This window comes from Oryctolagus cuniculus, chromosome X, assembly GCF_964237555.1.
Source record: "Oryctolagus cuniculus chromosome X, mOryCun1.1, whole genome shotgun sequence".
In the NCBI taxonomy this organism is placed as follows: Eukaryota; Metazoa; Chordata; class Mammalia; order Lagomorpha; family Leporidae; genus Oryctolagus; species Oryctolagus cuniculus.
The window spans coordinates 1,068,235-1,084,494 of record NC_091453.1 but is presented as its reverse complement, the minus strand read 5'-3'; the positions used below and the strand labels follow the sequence as shown (position 1 = coordinate 1,084,494).

General features: G+C 43.0%; 1 protein-coding gene across 6 annotated transcripts in view; it reads right to left on the bottom strand.

The window, feature by feature from the left end:
- The window catches only part of MOSPD2 (motile sperm domain containing 2), a 73,954-nt gene that overhangs the window by 23,771 nt on the left and 33,923 nt on the right, over positions 1 to 16,260 (bottom strand). For 4 of the 6 annotated variants that reach the window (XM_008272359.4, XM_008272358.4, XM_051827592.2 and 1 more), the window contains exons 8-14: positions 12,176 to 12,300; positions 9,979 to 10,155; positions 9,398 to 9,510; positions 7,126 to 7,222; positions 5,546 to 5,642; positions 4,685 to 4,814; positions 884 to 986 (exon numbers count right to left, since the gene is read on the bottom strand). In XM_008272359.4, coding sequence (XP_008270581.1) covers positions 884 to 986; positions 4,685 to 4,814; positions 5,546 to 5,642; positions 7,126 to 7,222; positions 9,398 to 9,510; positions 9,979 to 10,155; positions 12,176 to 12,300 — 842 coding nt within the window. Of the gene's footprint in view, positions 1 to 141; positions 274 to 641; positions 798 to 883; positions 987 to 4,684; positions 4,815 to 5,545; positions 5,643 to 7,125; positions 7,223 to 9,397; positions 9,511 to 9,978; positions 10,156 to 12,175; positions 12,301 to 16,260 lie in introns of those variants that run through there. The other 2 variants (XR_011385660.1, XM_051827593.2) reach the window with 2 other exon arrangements.

The following is a 16,260-nucleotide window of genomic DNA, read 5'->3' as shown; positions in this document are numbered from 1 at the left end:
GGGATGGGGCTCGCCTACTCTGAAAGGCTGCGAGCTAGATGTGCAATGAGGTGTGAGATTTGCTCAGTGGATGGATTGGCCTCTGCTTATTCTCATTGTGAAAGGTCTCATTTTCAAGTTGAGACAGGAGCAGAGCAATCACTTCCTGGAGATGCACAAGCCCCGAGCTAGCAGCAGCTATTCAGAAAGCGAGCCTTCCTGCCCTTCAAATTGTAATGTACTACTTGGTACTTTTGGTCTCAAAAGCCAATTCTTGGCTACTCCCCCAAACACCTGTATTTTTTTTTTTTTTTTTTTTTTTTTTTTTTTTTGACAGGCAGAGTGGACAGTGAGAGAGAGACAGAGAGAGAAAGGTCTTCCTTTGCCGTTGGTTCACCCTCCAATGGCCGCCGCTGCAGCCGGCGCACCGCGCTGATCCTGGCAGGAGCCAGGAGCCAGGTGCTTTTCCTGGTCTCCCATGGGGTGCAGGGCCCAAGCACCTGGGCCATCCTCCACTGCACTCCCTGGCCATAGCAGAGAGCTGGCCTGGAAGAGGGGCAACCGGGACAGAATCCGGCGCCCCAACCGGGACTAGAACCCGGTGTGCCGGCGCCGCAAGGCGGAGGATTAGCCTATTGAGCCACGGCGCCGGCTCCAAACACCTGTATTTTGCTATTGGTCCCTACCCAAATTAAAATGGCCAGAGCATTTAAAAGGTTAGTAGGTCTCCAAAAGTAACTCACCACATATCACTTCTGATTTGGTGTCTTTTTACAAAGAAGAGAGCATCTCCGGTGTGTCTCTACTGATGGTTTCTCCTTAGGTCAGCGGGTGAGAATGGGTTTCTAAGGTTGCTTACCTTTTTACAACTAACATGTTATAGTTAGGAAGAAAGTACACTTACTTGCAGATATATATCTTCACCGGTTTTATCTGACATGTTAAAAGCGTTGTCTTTTAACGTAAGAGTGTTTGGTTTACTGCTCTCAACAGTATGGCATCTTAACCTACAAAAATCCAAAGACATTAACTCTTTAAAAGTTTCAATGAATTTTCTTTTTTAAAACACTTTATTTTATTTATTTGAAAGAGAGAGAGAGAGAGAGATCGAGAGAGATCGTCTATCTACTGGTTCACTCCTCAAATGGCTGCAAAGCCAGGGATAGGTCAAGCCAAAGCCAGGAGCCAGGAGCCAGGAGCTTCATCCTGGTCTCCCACATGGGTGCAGAGGCCCAAGGACTTGCGCCATTTTCTATTGCTTTCCCAGGTGCATTGGCAGGGAGCTGGATTGGAAGTGGAGCAGCACGGACTCGAACTGGTGACTGTAAGGGATGCCGGCACTGCACGTGGCAGCTTAACCCTCTATACCACAAAGTGGGCCCCTCCATAAATTTTATTTCTTTTTTTAATATTTATTTATTTATTTGAAAGAGTTACACAGAGAGAGGAGAGGCAGAGAGAGAGAGGTCTTCCATCTGCTAGTTCACTCCCCAATTGGCCGCAACAGCCGGAGCTGTGCCGATCCGAAGCCAGGAGCCAGGACCTTCCTCCAAGTCTCCCTCACAGGTACAGGGGCCCAAGGACTCGGGTCATCTTGTACTGCTTTCCCAGGCCATAGCAGAAAGCTGGATTGGAAATGGAGCAGCAGGGTCTCGAACCGGCGCCCATATGGGATGCTGGCGCTTCAGGCCTGGGCGTTAAACTGCTGCGCCACAGCGCCAGCCCCCATTAATTTTCTTATAAGAGTAAAATAGAAACTGAAAAGAGTTAAATGCAGAAGTCTGTGTCACAGAGGTGAAAGCCCTCATCCCTCTATCCTGCTTTGCCTTCGGCAGCAGCTTAGTGGATATTTATCATGCAGCTGCTTTTTCCGTGTAAAAAGGACAGAAGAGGTCACCGAGGCTAATCAATAACCCACAGGATTCCCCAGGAAGATTTTCTTACAAGGAATTCCGCAGAATTCATGCAAATATCTCATGACTGGAAGGCAACCACACTTTCTAGATGGGAGACAGCAGAACTCCCTAGGCCTCCCTGCCGCTTTCCTAACTGTTAGGAACTGGGAAGACGGACAACAGTGTAACACTTACTCAAAAGCCCCCAGAACCCTCATTTGGAGGAACCATTTCATAAGAGTTTCAAATTAATCTCCAACACCTTTTATATCGGTGTCTTAGCCTTTCAAAGTATTCCCGTCACCATGCCTTTGATCAGAGAAGCACAAGGAAGAACAATAGGCCCTCCTGTAGAATGAACTGGAAAATGGGAACATGTAGACACCGATGTAAATCAAGTGGAACACTCTGAGCCTGACCTCTGTCTGCTTTACCTCCTCCTTCCCACTAAGGCTGACACCCCCACCCCTCCTTTTGGTTCCAACCCTTCCAGCCTTCTCAGGAATGGAACTGCCAGTGGCTTCTCTCTCTTATGTTTGGCCTCTCCTCCGATGGACCTAGCTCTGGGCTTTTAAACAGTGCTCACTTCTTGCCCATGACAGACCCCCAAACAATACCTTCATTAATGCCACATTCCTTCTTCCAAATGTTACCTCAGCCCCTGTTTGACCAGCCACGCCTCCAGCATGGTCTCCCCGCTTCCAGTTCCTTACTATCTGACCCCTCTCTCCAACGTGGCTCCTGGTTGCCTGAAAGTGCTCTCTGTTCGCACATCAATAATGTCACCACCAAGGGCACTGCCCACATATCATGCTCCTGGACCAGCACTGGCAGCACTTGGTACCACTGGTTACTTCTTCCCTCGTAAAGTATTCTTCTAGGGGTAGGTGCTGTGGTGTAGCAGTTAAAGCCACTGACTATGGTGCTGGCATCCCATATGTGTGCCAGTTCGAGGCCAGACTGCTCCACTTCTGATCCAGCTCCCTGCTAATGCTCCTGGGAAAGCAGTGGAAGATGGCCCAAGTGCTTGGGCCCCTGCACCCACGTGGGAGACCCAGAGGAAGCTCCTGGTCCAGCTCCAGCAATTGCAGCCATTTGGAGAGTGAACCAGTGGATGAAAGCTAGCATTCTCTCTCTCTCTCACTCTCTCTCTCTCTCTCTCTCTCTCTCTCTCTAATTCTGGGCTCTGTTATGACTGCCACAAAATTCTCCCAGCTAGGTCTAACTTTTCCCCTCTGGCTGTGACAACTGAAATAACACCTGTCTCCCTGGGCCCTTGCTTGCTCACTTCCACTTTATTAAGCACATAGCTGACTAGGTGACCTTGAAAAAGGCACATCAGATCGGGTGTCAGTTTATGATGGAGGTGAACTCCTCCTCTGACCTCGCCTGCCTCTCCAGCTTGCTTTCTTATTATGGATCTTCTCATTTTTTGTTCCAGCCACACTTATTTTCTTTTAACCCCTTTTTTCATTCCATTCAGCCATGACAACTAGGTTTTCCAGTTTGTCATGTCTTAAGAGGGTTTTTAAAATCCCTCTCCCTCTCCCTCCCTCTAAAGGTGGGCTTCATGACTGCATGAGTGGATGAAACTAAAACATCTGGCACCATGGAGCCCACACCCACCACTACTCCAGTGTGACATCCTCAGCAGCGCTCGTGCCTGCACCTGCCAACTATTCCCTACACGGCCCCAGAAGGGTCCTTTGCAAAATAAGCTGTGTCATCGTGTGGCTGTGCTCTGCCCAGACACATGGTTTCTGCCCTTGAACTCGGCAGTCCTCACTGTGGCAATGCTCTGGGGGCCTGCTATCTTTGTCCCCATCTCCTGCCGCCCTCTTCCTTTACTGAAGTCAAGCAACACTAACTTCCTTGCTGTGCCTCATACAGTTTCAGAACACTCCTTTGTTGCTTGCTCTTCCTTCTGGTGGAAGGTTTTTTGTCCAATTATCTATGGGGCCCCTTTCTCAGTTCCTTCAGGTCCTGCTGAAGTGTTGTCAGAGGGGCCATCCTTAACCGGTGTGTGAGCCAGGGCTTCTCACCTCAACACTCTTGACATTCGCGCCTGGAATGCGCCGTCCCGTGCACTGCAGCTTCAGTGGCATCCTTGGGCTCCCGCGCCCTGCCACACTACCCTACCCCCTCGTTGTGACAACCAAAAATGTCTCTAGACGTTGACAAATGTCCAATGGGGAACAAAACTGGGAATGCTTTAATTCTTTCTTTTCTCTATGCCTTTTCAAAACCTCTGTCACAACTGACACGCTCACATGCACACACATATACGTACACACTCACAGCTTTTCCCCCTCTTATGTCAGGCATATTTTTGTGTGACTGCAGCTTTTCTCTAAGAAGACATCACAGATGTCTTTCCAAGTCAGAACAAACAGACTTACCGTGCCTTTCTGAGCGGCTATGGGGTCCTCTGTAGCATGGACACTGCGTAATGTATCTCACTGTTGCTTCACCAGTGGCCATTTCGGTTGTTACTTTCCAACCTTTCACACTTACAAACAATGCTGGCACTAATGTGACAGCACAGAGGGTGACTGTTCCTACCAGGGGAGTTGCTTAGACGGAGATCTGTGTGTGTGCTCTGGACAGATCCAGACTCGTGCGCAGGCCTGCCAGCGAGCCTCTCTATTAGCGCTCTCCATTAGCAGCTCTGGGCCATTCCTCTGGGTGTCCCTAGAGCCTTGCAGAGTTCCTGGCCCACATGGAATGCTTTGGCGCCTGCCAGACGCGGGAGGGGAGGGATGCCGCCTAGCTCACGGAGGCACGTTTGTGTTCTGTGCGTAAACGCTTACCTGTGCTCCATCACTTTGTTTCTGGGAACTTGTTTCCAGAACTGCGTCAATTCTGCTGGCCCTGTGCCAGATGACTGTTCCATTTCTGCGGCCATGATCAGAAAACGGTCTTGGGCAGAGACTATGAAACCTGCATTTCAAAAAGATAACTCAGCGCCCAAACAGGAAGCTTTACAAGGAGCTGAATATGTGGCCTGAGGCGTTATAGAATACAACATAAAGAAAAAAGAAGAAAATGGAACTACCTTAAAAAAGAAAAAAGAAATTCTAATAAGGAGAATTCTTGCTTTTCTGAAATTCAATTTTAATTCTTGTCCATTTAAACAATGTTATTCTATAAAAATAATTATATTTTAATGCTGGAAAAGGGCTTCGGGGTAGGGCCGGCGCCGCGGCTCACCAGGTTCTAGTCCGGATCAGGACGCTGGATTCTGTCCCGGTTGCCCCTCTTCCAGGCCAGCTCTCTGCTGTGGCCAGGGAGTGCAGTGGAGGATGGCCCAAGTGCTTGGGCCCTGCACCCCATGGGAGACCAGGAGAAGCACCTGGCTCCTGCCATCGGATCAGCGCGGTGCGCCGGCCGTGGCGGCCATTGGAGGGTGAACCAATGGCAAAGGAAGACCTTTCTCTCTGTCTCTCTCTCTCACTGTCCACTCTGCCTGTCAAAAAAAAAAAAAAAAAAGGGCTTCGGGGACCCTTTTGATCTTCTCATTTTACATGTGAGACAAGGATGCCTAGAGTGAGGTGAGGAGACTTGCTGATATCTTTTGTTCTCTAGTTTCTAGCTGGTAGCTCCGCATGCTGGCACCCAACTCCAAGCTCCGCCCCTACCACACCTGCTGTGGCCCCCAGCTGACAACTCACCCCCATGGGGAGATACAATTATATCCACCGATGCACCAGGGTCACAGCTGCTGTTGCTTGGCTTGACTCTGTATTTTTCCGGAGCAGTTGTTCTCACCTGTTTATAAATACAGTTAGTCACATCACAACCTTCATTTTTTCAGGGGCGAAGTGGTTTAAGAACGACTTGGAAAAAAACCCCGGAAGTTAATAATGAATGATCAGAGTCTGCAGAGCAGCTTTGGCGGTTATGCACACAATGCATATTTTTCCTCCCAAGGGGATAAAAGCATCTTGACCTATATCTAAGTCACTTAGCCTTCCTCTTCAATAAAAATATTAATCCATGCGTTAAATATTTGTTTAATGGCCTGAATTTAGTGATGCAAATTCACAAAACAATGCCCATTAGAGCACATTACACAAGTGCTCAGAAAATCAAAGCAGTAGATAATCGGAGCCTATCCAGCACCTCCTAGCAGCTGCATCGAAGTCAAACGGAGGATTTACGCTGTACAGTTCAGGGCAGTGCTGGACGCAGTCCTGCTCAGGATCAGGTTAGCATTCCATATTAATTACCCTCCAGAATACTCTGCTTTGGATTTTATAGTTTTACCTTCCACTGTTATTACAAATTAAATTATTCATATAACAAAGAGTGGTTATTCTAGGGTTTTTATTTCTAGAAAATTCTAAATCCTAGCACTGGTTTGGATATTAGCCCATTACTGCACTTTTAAGGTTGTGACACATGGGGCAGGCATGGGTACGGCGGTGAACATGCTGCTTGAGATGCCTGCATCCTACAGCGGAGCACTCTGCTTCTGACTCTAGCTTCATGCTGCTGTGCAGCCGGTGATGGCTCAAGTACCTGAGGCCCTGCCACACTTGTGGGAGACCCAATTGAGTTTGTGGCTCCCAGCTTTGGCCTGACCCTGCTCTGGCTGTTGTGGGCATTTGGGGAGTGAACAAGCATTTGGAGGATCTGTGTCTGTCTCTCTGCCTTTCAAATAAAAATAAATAAATAAATAAAAATTTAAAAGAAAAGGTTGAGATATAGATCCCAGGGAAAATTTTAGATAAGTTATACTGCTCGGTTACAAGTATAAGGTAGGGGGCCAGCGTCGTGGCATCGTAGGTAAAGCTGCTGCCTATGACGCTGGCATCCCATACGGGTGCTGGTTCCTGTTCTTGCTGCGCCACTTCTAATCCAGCTCGCTGCTAATGGCCAGGGAAAGCAGCTAAAAATGGCCTAAGTACTTGGCCTCCTGCTACTCATGTGGGAGACCTTGAAGATGCTCCTGGTTCCTAGCTTCAGCCTAGCGCAGCCCCAGCCATTGCGGCCATCTGAAGAGTGAACCAGTGGATAGAAGATCTCTCTCTCTCTTTCTCTCTCTCTCGGTCTCTGCCTCTCTCTCTGTAAGTCTTTCAAATAAATAAATAAATCTTTAAAAAAGTAGAAGGTAGTACAACATGCCAAAAAATATAAATGACAACACCGTGCAAGTTCAAAGTTATCTGTCTTTCAATTAGAATATGCCTAGAATCACTTCCTATGTTATATTTCCACAATTTGTTTATTACATCTTTCAGATATTTACCTTAAAGGCCACTATATTTTTAGTTACATTTGTCAACACTATTAAAGTTTTCTTCTCTCCAGATTCTGTACTTCCAAAATACAGTTCTTCAGCTGGGCTACATGGTGACAAAAACACAAAGAATTTATATTACTCAGAATAAATGACAATCTAATTGCTAACTTTAAGAAAAATATTTGGTTAATATTTTATGCTCATTTGGATAAAGAGATTTTACTAAAAGGACTACAAACAATTATCGAATATGATTTTATATTTTAATCTTACTGATTCAATATCTGTTATTTAAGAAGTCCTCTGGTTTTCCCTAATATCAGAAGCATAATAAAGAAGAATAGAAATCAGAATTAGGAAGATTCTGTATCAACCCTATAATCAATGCAATTTTAAGATGCATTTATTTCAACTCTTGGGAAGGTTATGGATTATAATCAATGCAAAGAAGGTATCACTACTTCAAGTTTACCTAATTGCAGAAAGACTAGAATGGGGCATATCTAACAGAGAAGACTATAACTTATAAAGAAAGATCATTAGGGATACATGTAAGTAACAGGACAATTTCTTATTACACAATGGCTTTCCTTAGTAATAGAGGAGAAAAGTAAACACGGAAATCAATTTGGGGTGGGAACTTATCAAACAGTAAACACAGTAAGCCTCAGACTTCAAAGTTTACTGTCATGCGCCAATGTAATGCTCAAGACCTAAAATAGAAATGAAGAGACTCAAGCCAAGTTTATAATTATGTTAGCCAAACTGTATCATGTGCCTCAAAAATGAGCATTTCTGTTGCGCATAAAAAGGTGAATGACTGAGCTAAGGTGAGTCTTCAGATAGCCCTTGCTGCTTAGATGCACCTTTAAATGGATCCGTTGTTACCAGGAATATCTGCCCATCAGGGACATTCCTTCGTGTAGAGAACACCTATTTTGAGGAAGCGTTCTCCCAGAAAGGCTGTGGCCAGCTCTGGACAAGATGGAAAATGAGCACAGTTGCTGGCTTCCTGTTAGAGTTCCCTCTTAAGGCCAGGGAAGTGATGGATCTCTGAATTGCTCTCAGTAAGCAGCACGGAATCACAGCTGTGACCATGCCAAGGGGACAGGCGCTGGCGGGCAGAGCCAAAGCGCAGCCTTGGACGCTGTCCTGCCGCAGCCCGGCTTCTCCCACGCCTTTCTTCCTGTCCCACCTGGACACTTCGAGGCTAGGGCCTACACTTCTCACAGGCGTCCTGGGAACACAAAATGTGGAATTTTCCCAGTATAAGGGAAAATGGAAACAAACTCTAAAGGGGAAAAATGGCAAAATAAAACCATGAGAAACAAAATACATGTGCCTCTCATACATGTGCACCCCCGTCACACACACACGCACACACACACGCACACACGCACACACTGAAGTTGTGGAGATAAATCTAAATATAACAGTAATAAAATTATATATAACCAAACTGATCTTGTTAACCAGAGTACCCGAGATTAGAGTTTTTGAATGTCTGGTTGTATGAGGGATCTTCAGAAAGTCCACAAAATATGCACATTATGAGAAAACTATGCATGGATTTCAACAAATTTTTTGCATTCAAACCACTTTATCTTTTAATTCGATTTTCTATAGACTTTCTGAAGTACTCCTGTATTGTTCAAAACAGACATGTCTAAAGCACAGTTACACAGGAAAGTTGCAAGTAAAGGGGCACAAAATTGCTACATTAGATCAGCATTGAAGTGGGCTGGTGCAGTAGTATCAACTTAAGGCTAAACAGATTTCCCAAGCAAAAGCATCAGTGGTGGGAAAGATGTCTTTAAATAATGATAAAAAAGTCATATTTGGGGTTAAATAACCTGGCAAAATAGACATGCGCTGAAGTTGGGCTTTAGTCAAAAACCTATTTTCCCAAGTTCACCTTTGGCTTTTAGAAGGTCAAATCAACAAAGACCAATTTCAGTGGCATTTCTGACACACCTGAACTTGTGCAAGTATCAGTAATATGAGAAAAGAATGTAATGGTGATTCAGATGACTAGAAATTTATGAATATTCATTTTTATTAACTGACACACAAAGAAGGTCCTTAAAGGCTCAGTGGAATAACTAAGAAAAAGGTGGCTAAGAATATCACTATGGGAACCATGGCAACACTTCAGATCACCTTAAATTTTGTTATCTCCATAGTTTCAAGAATAGTATAGAAGTTTTCTAAATTTTGCAGCTCCCTTAAGATGATCAAGATCTGTCCTAAATCTGTAGCTAACAAAATTAAAGAGTACCTGATATGTAGTAAGGGCCCTTTAAACACACTCAAGGGTTTCTTGAAAGATTTTATCTTTGAATCGCCTTTTTCATTTTCTTCTACTTTGGAAGTAGGTTCGGATGGGTTAAGCTAAAGACACAGGAAAGAAAATGAAGAGGGAAAAGACACTGAAAATTTATTATTACCCTGACATTTGGGCATGTTATTAGGCAAAAAAGTAAACATTATTTTGAGTCAATCCAAATTATACTTTTTAATTAGGTTTACTAGGTCTAAGAGACACATGTAAGCTATATTAACAGGACCCTTAACATATAGTTGAGTGCCTGCTACAAACAGATCACTGCAGAAAATGTAACATGATTCTTTCCTTAAGTGTTTAAATTTGTTCTAAATTATAACATCATATCTGTCCTCTATCATTCATCCCTGATTACTTGTGAAAAGAGTGCCAACTAAGTGCTCTTTAAACAAAATGAGATAGAGAAACTATATCAAGGTAGGTTCACATTCATCACATTCATAAAATATTTTTCTCTTAGGCAATTAAAATATTTTATAAATTGGGGCTAGAGCATAGCCTTTGCCTCCAGTTACCTTCTTTAGCAGAGCTGTTTGTTCTTCATTAGGAACGGTTTCCAGGGTTTCTTTGCCGTCACTTTCTATATCCTCTTTACTTGAAGTTTCGTCCTCACTGGTAATGGGCCCATTCTCACACAGTGGCGTCTGGAAGTCATCATCTACTAACGGTGGGTAGCTGTACTTGAAAGGATCCTAAAAGAAAAGAATTGATCAGGCTCTCGAGAAACGGCTAGTAGATTTGAAATTCATTACTTTGAAAACTGATTGAATTAGGTAGTGCAATTTCAAATATAGGAAGCATTATGTCAAGCTAGAAAGGGAAAGAAAGGAAGAGGTGTGGGACATTTGGCTATCTAGCTATGAAGACTCCATTAGCTCTTTAGCTCTCTCCTCACGCCAAAACAAATGGTGGATAGATAAAAGCTTTAAATGTATGCATGCATGAGTAGGTGTGTGATTAGAAAATATTCAAGCTCCAGAACAAAACTAAATAGGATTGAAAACAAAACAAAATAAAAAGACACACTAAAACCCAAGAAAGGAAGGCCCTTTTACACAAGGCAGAAACTCCAGAAGGAGATAAATGTCGATAAGAACTGAGCACGCGACAACAAAGCAATTCCCAATGGCCCCAAGCAAGCGAAACCCAATCAACCAATCAATGAAGCAGGAACCGAAAAGCCCTCTGAAAACAAAACACATTAAGTAAGCTTTTTGTTTACAAAAGGTCACAACTGGAAAAATATGTATCACACAGGTAAGAAATGAAAGACAGCCTTTGTTAACATATACAAAGCAGCAAGCAACAGTGTGCCGACCCACCAGAACAAGGGGGAGGGAAGGATACAGAGTTCACAGAAACCCAACCAAGGCTGCCTCTGGAAGCTGCTCCAGATCTCTTACAACAAAACACACGCCAAGTGCAAACCACAGTACAATCTTCTTCACCTGAGAATGGCAAAGACAGCCAACGTGAGAGTAGGTGGTGTTGGCAAGCCATGGTTCCAGTGTTCTCACACTGGAGGGAAGTGGGCCCAATCTCTTTAGAGGCACGTGGCAACAGACATCTAAATGAGAAACCGTATATACCCACTGGTCCAGTTATTTTACTTCTCGAAGCTTATCCTTTGGGGGATATTTGCTGTGGCCCTGGACCAAGAGTTATTTGCAAGGATCTTCCCTGCAGCGATCTTTCTAAGGGCAAAAGAGTACAGAACCAGCACAGCCCAGACGGTCCTTTGTGAAGTAAATCACCCTCTCCACATGCAAAAGAAAACAGCAGTTTTACTGAATGCATTTTAAGACACAACAATTTTTATGGGCAAATTATTATAAATGACAAGTCAAATAAATTGTTATTTTAACTAACTGTCATAGCTGACCTGGGCCACACACTTGGTCTCTCTGGTTAATATGTGAAATACAAAGCCTCAGAAGAGGACAGCAGTAAACTTCAAATTAAAAATACTGCTTCAAGGCTTTTCTAATCAAAGAAAACAGAGGACATTCCAAAGCTGTCATCTTGCTTCTCTCAGAATAGAATTTTGCCAGGAAGTATAAAAGCAGACCGTACAAATTAAGTATATTAAGAAATATTGTCGACTCAAAGCATACCAAATCCATATGTTTCACAGTTTCTATACTTAACATGTTTTAAGTGAAAAAGACTTGAACAGCGAACAACTGGAAACAGATTAAAGATATATCAAAAGGAAAGTCAACAGCTTATGGTTCATTTCTAGACAATGGAATACTATGCAGCCACAAACAATCAAGTTTGCCATATACTGACTTGGAATGATCTCAAAGAAAAAAGGTCCCAGAATGACACCAGAGTGTATAAATATACTAGCTGTTTAGAAGACACGAGTGTGAGGAAGAATTATACATGCTTTTTTGCTTATCTATGCAATACATATCTCCTGGAATTAATACAAAGAAATCCAAGTGGGAAGGGGACCAGGAGTAGGGGACAGGACTGGGAGACATTTGACTGAAGACTTGTTTCTGCATACTCTCCTGAGTACTCCTTAGTTGATAACCACACGAACATACCACTTAGGAAAAGAAACATTTAGCAACTTCAACATGTAAATAAAAAACCCCTGCACATTGCTTGTAGCTACTCTTGGGTATCGAGCATCTTCCTTTTGCCATGGGAAAAGAACACAGCCTAACTGGCCATTGTCCAGATTTCAGGTAGTATACTTACAGTTCCACCCATGTGGGGAGGCAGGTATTCTACACTGACATAATCCTGGACTTCATTTTTACTTGTGAACTTCAACAAACTCACAGCTTCTGGACCAAGCCAAGTTTTCACAATTTTGAAAGCAGCTGAAGAAAAAAACAGTCACTTCATTATAATTCTTTTCATATTTTCTTAATTTATTGTATGTGCTAGCCCAGGTCTTCTGGAATCAGTCTGGCCTATATCTACTAACACTTATCTTTGCGTGGCCAAATAGTTAATTAAGATTCTCTAATTCTTGCAAGCATTTACAGTAACTGTAAATGACTGACCCTTATGGGTTTCCAGTGTTCCACAAAGATTTAGGAAGATTAAATTATCCTGATGTTCATTAATGAACTTGTAAGGGTTTTGGCCTCTGAACACATCTATCAATGACCTCAACCACTTTTAGGCTCTGAATCAAAGTGCAGTGTGATTCAGGGAATAAATAACTGCATAGTAGGATGAAGAGTTATTTCCTTTATGGCTCTGATAAATCCACAATCCTAAAGGCCTTTTCAACGGGGTCCGGAAGAGAAGGAAGCAGCCCTCCTTGTTATGGGTGTGAGCTGGACCCAGACTTCCTTCCTAATCCGAATCTTCTCTGGCTCTCTCTCAGGCGCTGCGGTTTACACACTGGGGGGAACTTAGGGAGTCAACAAGAAAGAACTATCAAACCCAGCTGCTTGGGACTCTCAATCTTCTGTCATGTCATTTCTCATTCACACTTAATTTTTGAAACTTGACTTATATTGTGACATCCTGATCACATATTAAAGAAATTAAAAGAGGAAAATGGAATTATATTTGCAAGTGCCATTGGCAAAAAACACAGGAAATAAGAATAGCATGCTAAATAGTAGTTCAGAAAATCACATTTTCACTTTGGCTAACTATGATTTCAGTTTTTTCACATAACATCTGAATTTTCATAACCGCTAAGTAACTTGACATGTTTGGAGCTATACTCCTTGAGTTAAATTAAGTGCTAAAGCTAATTTTTTGTAACAACTTTATTGAAATATAATTTACATACCATAAAAATATACCCTTTTAAGATTACCATTTGTTTTTAGTATATTCACAGGGTTGTACAATCATTACCACTACGTAATCTTTCAACATCTTCATCACACCAAAGAGTCCTCACAGTTCTTGGCAACTACTCATCTATTTTTTTGAAAGATTTATTTATTTATTTGAAAGTTAGAGTTACATGGAAAAGGAGAGGCAGTCCACCCACTGATTCATTCCCCAATCGGCAGCAAAGGCCGGAGCTGCGCTGATCCAAAGCCAGGAGCCAGGAGCTTCCTCCAGGTCTCCCGGGTGGGTGCAGGGGCCCAAGGACTTGGGCCATCCTCCACTGCTTTCCCAGGCCATAGCAAAGAGGGGGATCAGAAGTGCAGCAGCCGGGACTCAAACTGGCACCCATTTGGGATGCCAGCACTGCAGGCGGCAGCTTTACTTGCTATACCACAGTGCCGGCCCCTCATATATTTTCTATCTTCATGGATTTGCTGCTTTTGGAGATTGTGTATATATATATATATATATATAATCACAGAATCACAGAATATGTGGCTTTTTATACTGGCTTTGTTTACTTAGCATGTTTTCAAGTCTCATCCAAGATGGAACAGGTATTGGCACTTAGTTCTTGTTTATAGATACACAGTATTTATTTATCCATTTATCAACTGATGAACCTTTGAAGTGTTTCCACCTTTTCGATGATGAGTAATGCTGGTATAAACATCTGTGTGCAAGTTTTTGTGAAGACATGTTTTCACTTTGCAGGTATCTGAAGAAGTGGGGTTTATGGATCATTCCTGGTTTGACTTTTTGCAGAACTGCCCAGTTGTTTTGCATGGTGGCCACACCACTTTACAGTCTCACCAGCAGTGTACTGAGGATTCCAATTTCTCTATATCCTCACCAATATTTGTTATTGTCTCACTTTGACTTTCATTTCTCTAATGCCTGATGATGTTGAGTATCTTTTTATTTGCTTAGTGCCCATTTGTATATCTTCTTTAGAAAAATGTCTACAAATCTTTAATCCACTTTTTAATCAGGCCATATGTCTTTAGTGAATTGTAAATTATATATTCTAGCTATGTCTCTTATCAGATGTATGATTTGTAAGTCATTTCTTCTGCTTCGATGACTATCTTTTCACCTCTTGGTGGTGCACTCGGAAGCATAAAAGTTCTTAACTTTAAGGGTCCAACGTCATTCCTTTCGATGCAGATTCTCAGTTTGCCAGCATAACTTATGAAAAAGATTTCTTTTTTTTCTACTGGATTATTTTGGAATTGTCAAAAAAAGAAAATTAACTGATCACAAATGTTGAGCTCATCTCTGGACTCTGGTCTGTCTCATGGAGCTACATTATACCCACACTACAAGGTCTTGACTACAGTAGCTTGGTCATAAACTGAAATCAGGAAGTAAAAGTCTTCCAATTTTTTAAGACCATTTTGACTACTCTGGGCCTCTTGAATTTTCATATAAATTTAGGACCAGATTGTTGATTTTTGCCCCCCACCCCAAAAAAGTGGCTGAGCTTTTGATAGCAACTGCATTAGGATATCAATTTGGGAAGTGCTGCCATCTTTGTAAAACATTTAAAAGATTTTTTTTTTTTTTTGGAAAGAGAGGGAGAGGAAGAGAGAGAGAGAGAGAGAGGTTGATTGATTTCATCTTTGGTTCACTCCCCAAATGCCCGCAACAGCCATGGCTGGGCCTGTGCAAAGCCAGGAGCCAGAAACTCAATCTGGGCCTTAAGTCTTTTAATCTGTTACTGCAGATGGCTGGAACAGAGGTTCTCGTGCCCCATAAGAAAGGAATTTCAGACTGAGACCAAAATAGGCAGTAAGCAAACTAGTAGTGTTTAATGTAAAGTATGCACCTGGCAGGCCAGGTGGGCAACTCAGTAAAGACCCGAGGGCACAGTCTGCATTCAGACTGGAGTGTTTATGGGTATGGGCCCATCATTCCTCCTCTCCTGTACCTCTTCTTCTGGGATACTGCTGAGTGAAGGGCTTTCTGGGTGTGGACTTTGAGAAATTCCTCCCAGGGCTTTATCAGCACAGTGTTACAGAACTGAACGCTCACCCCTGGCAGCAGGCTGCAGAGACTCACCCACAAAATTATAGGACAGGGCATGCTTTCATGTTCCTTGCCTCATTCAACCATGTGAACTTCTCATTATTTTCCTTCCCCTCCCCCCAGCTCTCCCCAGACTGATGTCTACCTTTTTACTTTGCAAATCCATGAACGTGAGGTATTTGTTACATAGTGCTGCGGGGATGTGTTCCCTAGTTTTTATTCCAAGTCTTTGCTCCCAGCATGAGATAAGAATTCAAAGCAGAGGTATAAGTAAGGTGCACAAATGTGAACAGGATTTATTTCAAGTGAGGGTGTGCGTACACATTTGGGTGAGGAGAGATACTCATCATGAGAGGGCCAGCATAAAAGAGAGCTGCCCACAAGGAGAGAGAGCCAGAGAAGGCAAGAGAAAGAAGGCCAAAATGGGCCATTCCCTTGTCCAATGGTCCCCTTTAGGGGGTGGGGTGGTGCCCTAATTGAATATACAAATGGGGTGGAATTTGGGAGTTCAGTGTGTGAAGTCTTCTGGGAGCTTCATGGTGTCTCTATGTGGAGCTCAGCTTACATGTGTTCGTCATGCTGTGTGCTCTTTCATGGTGTAGGGGATACTCAGGTGCGTTGTGGGAAAATGGGTGTACTGGATTGGCACGTAAGGGAGTGGAGTTAAAGTGCAGGGCTGTGAGACAGAAACTGTGGGAAAATATTCCAGTTTATTTCTTCCCCTAATTTCCTGCCTATTCTGCATTAGCATTAGGTCTTTGAATGTTCTGGACTGGGGTTTTGTAGTTTGCATTACACATGTCTTGAACTCTTATTAATTTTATTTTGAAATTATTTTATGCTTTTGATGCTGATATAAATGAAGTTCTTTAAAAGTACATTTTTGGATTATTCATTGCTAGTGTATTGGAATAGAACTGATTTTGTGTTTTGACTTTGTATCCTACAATCTT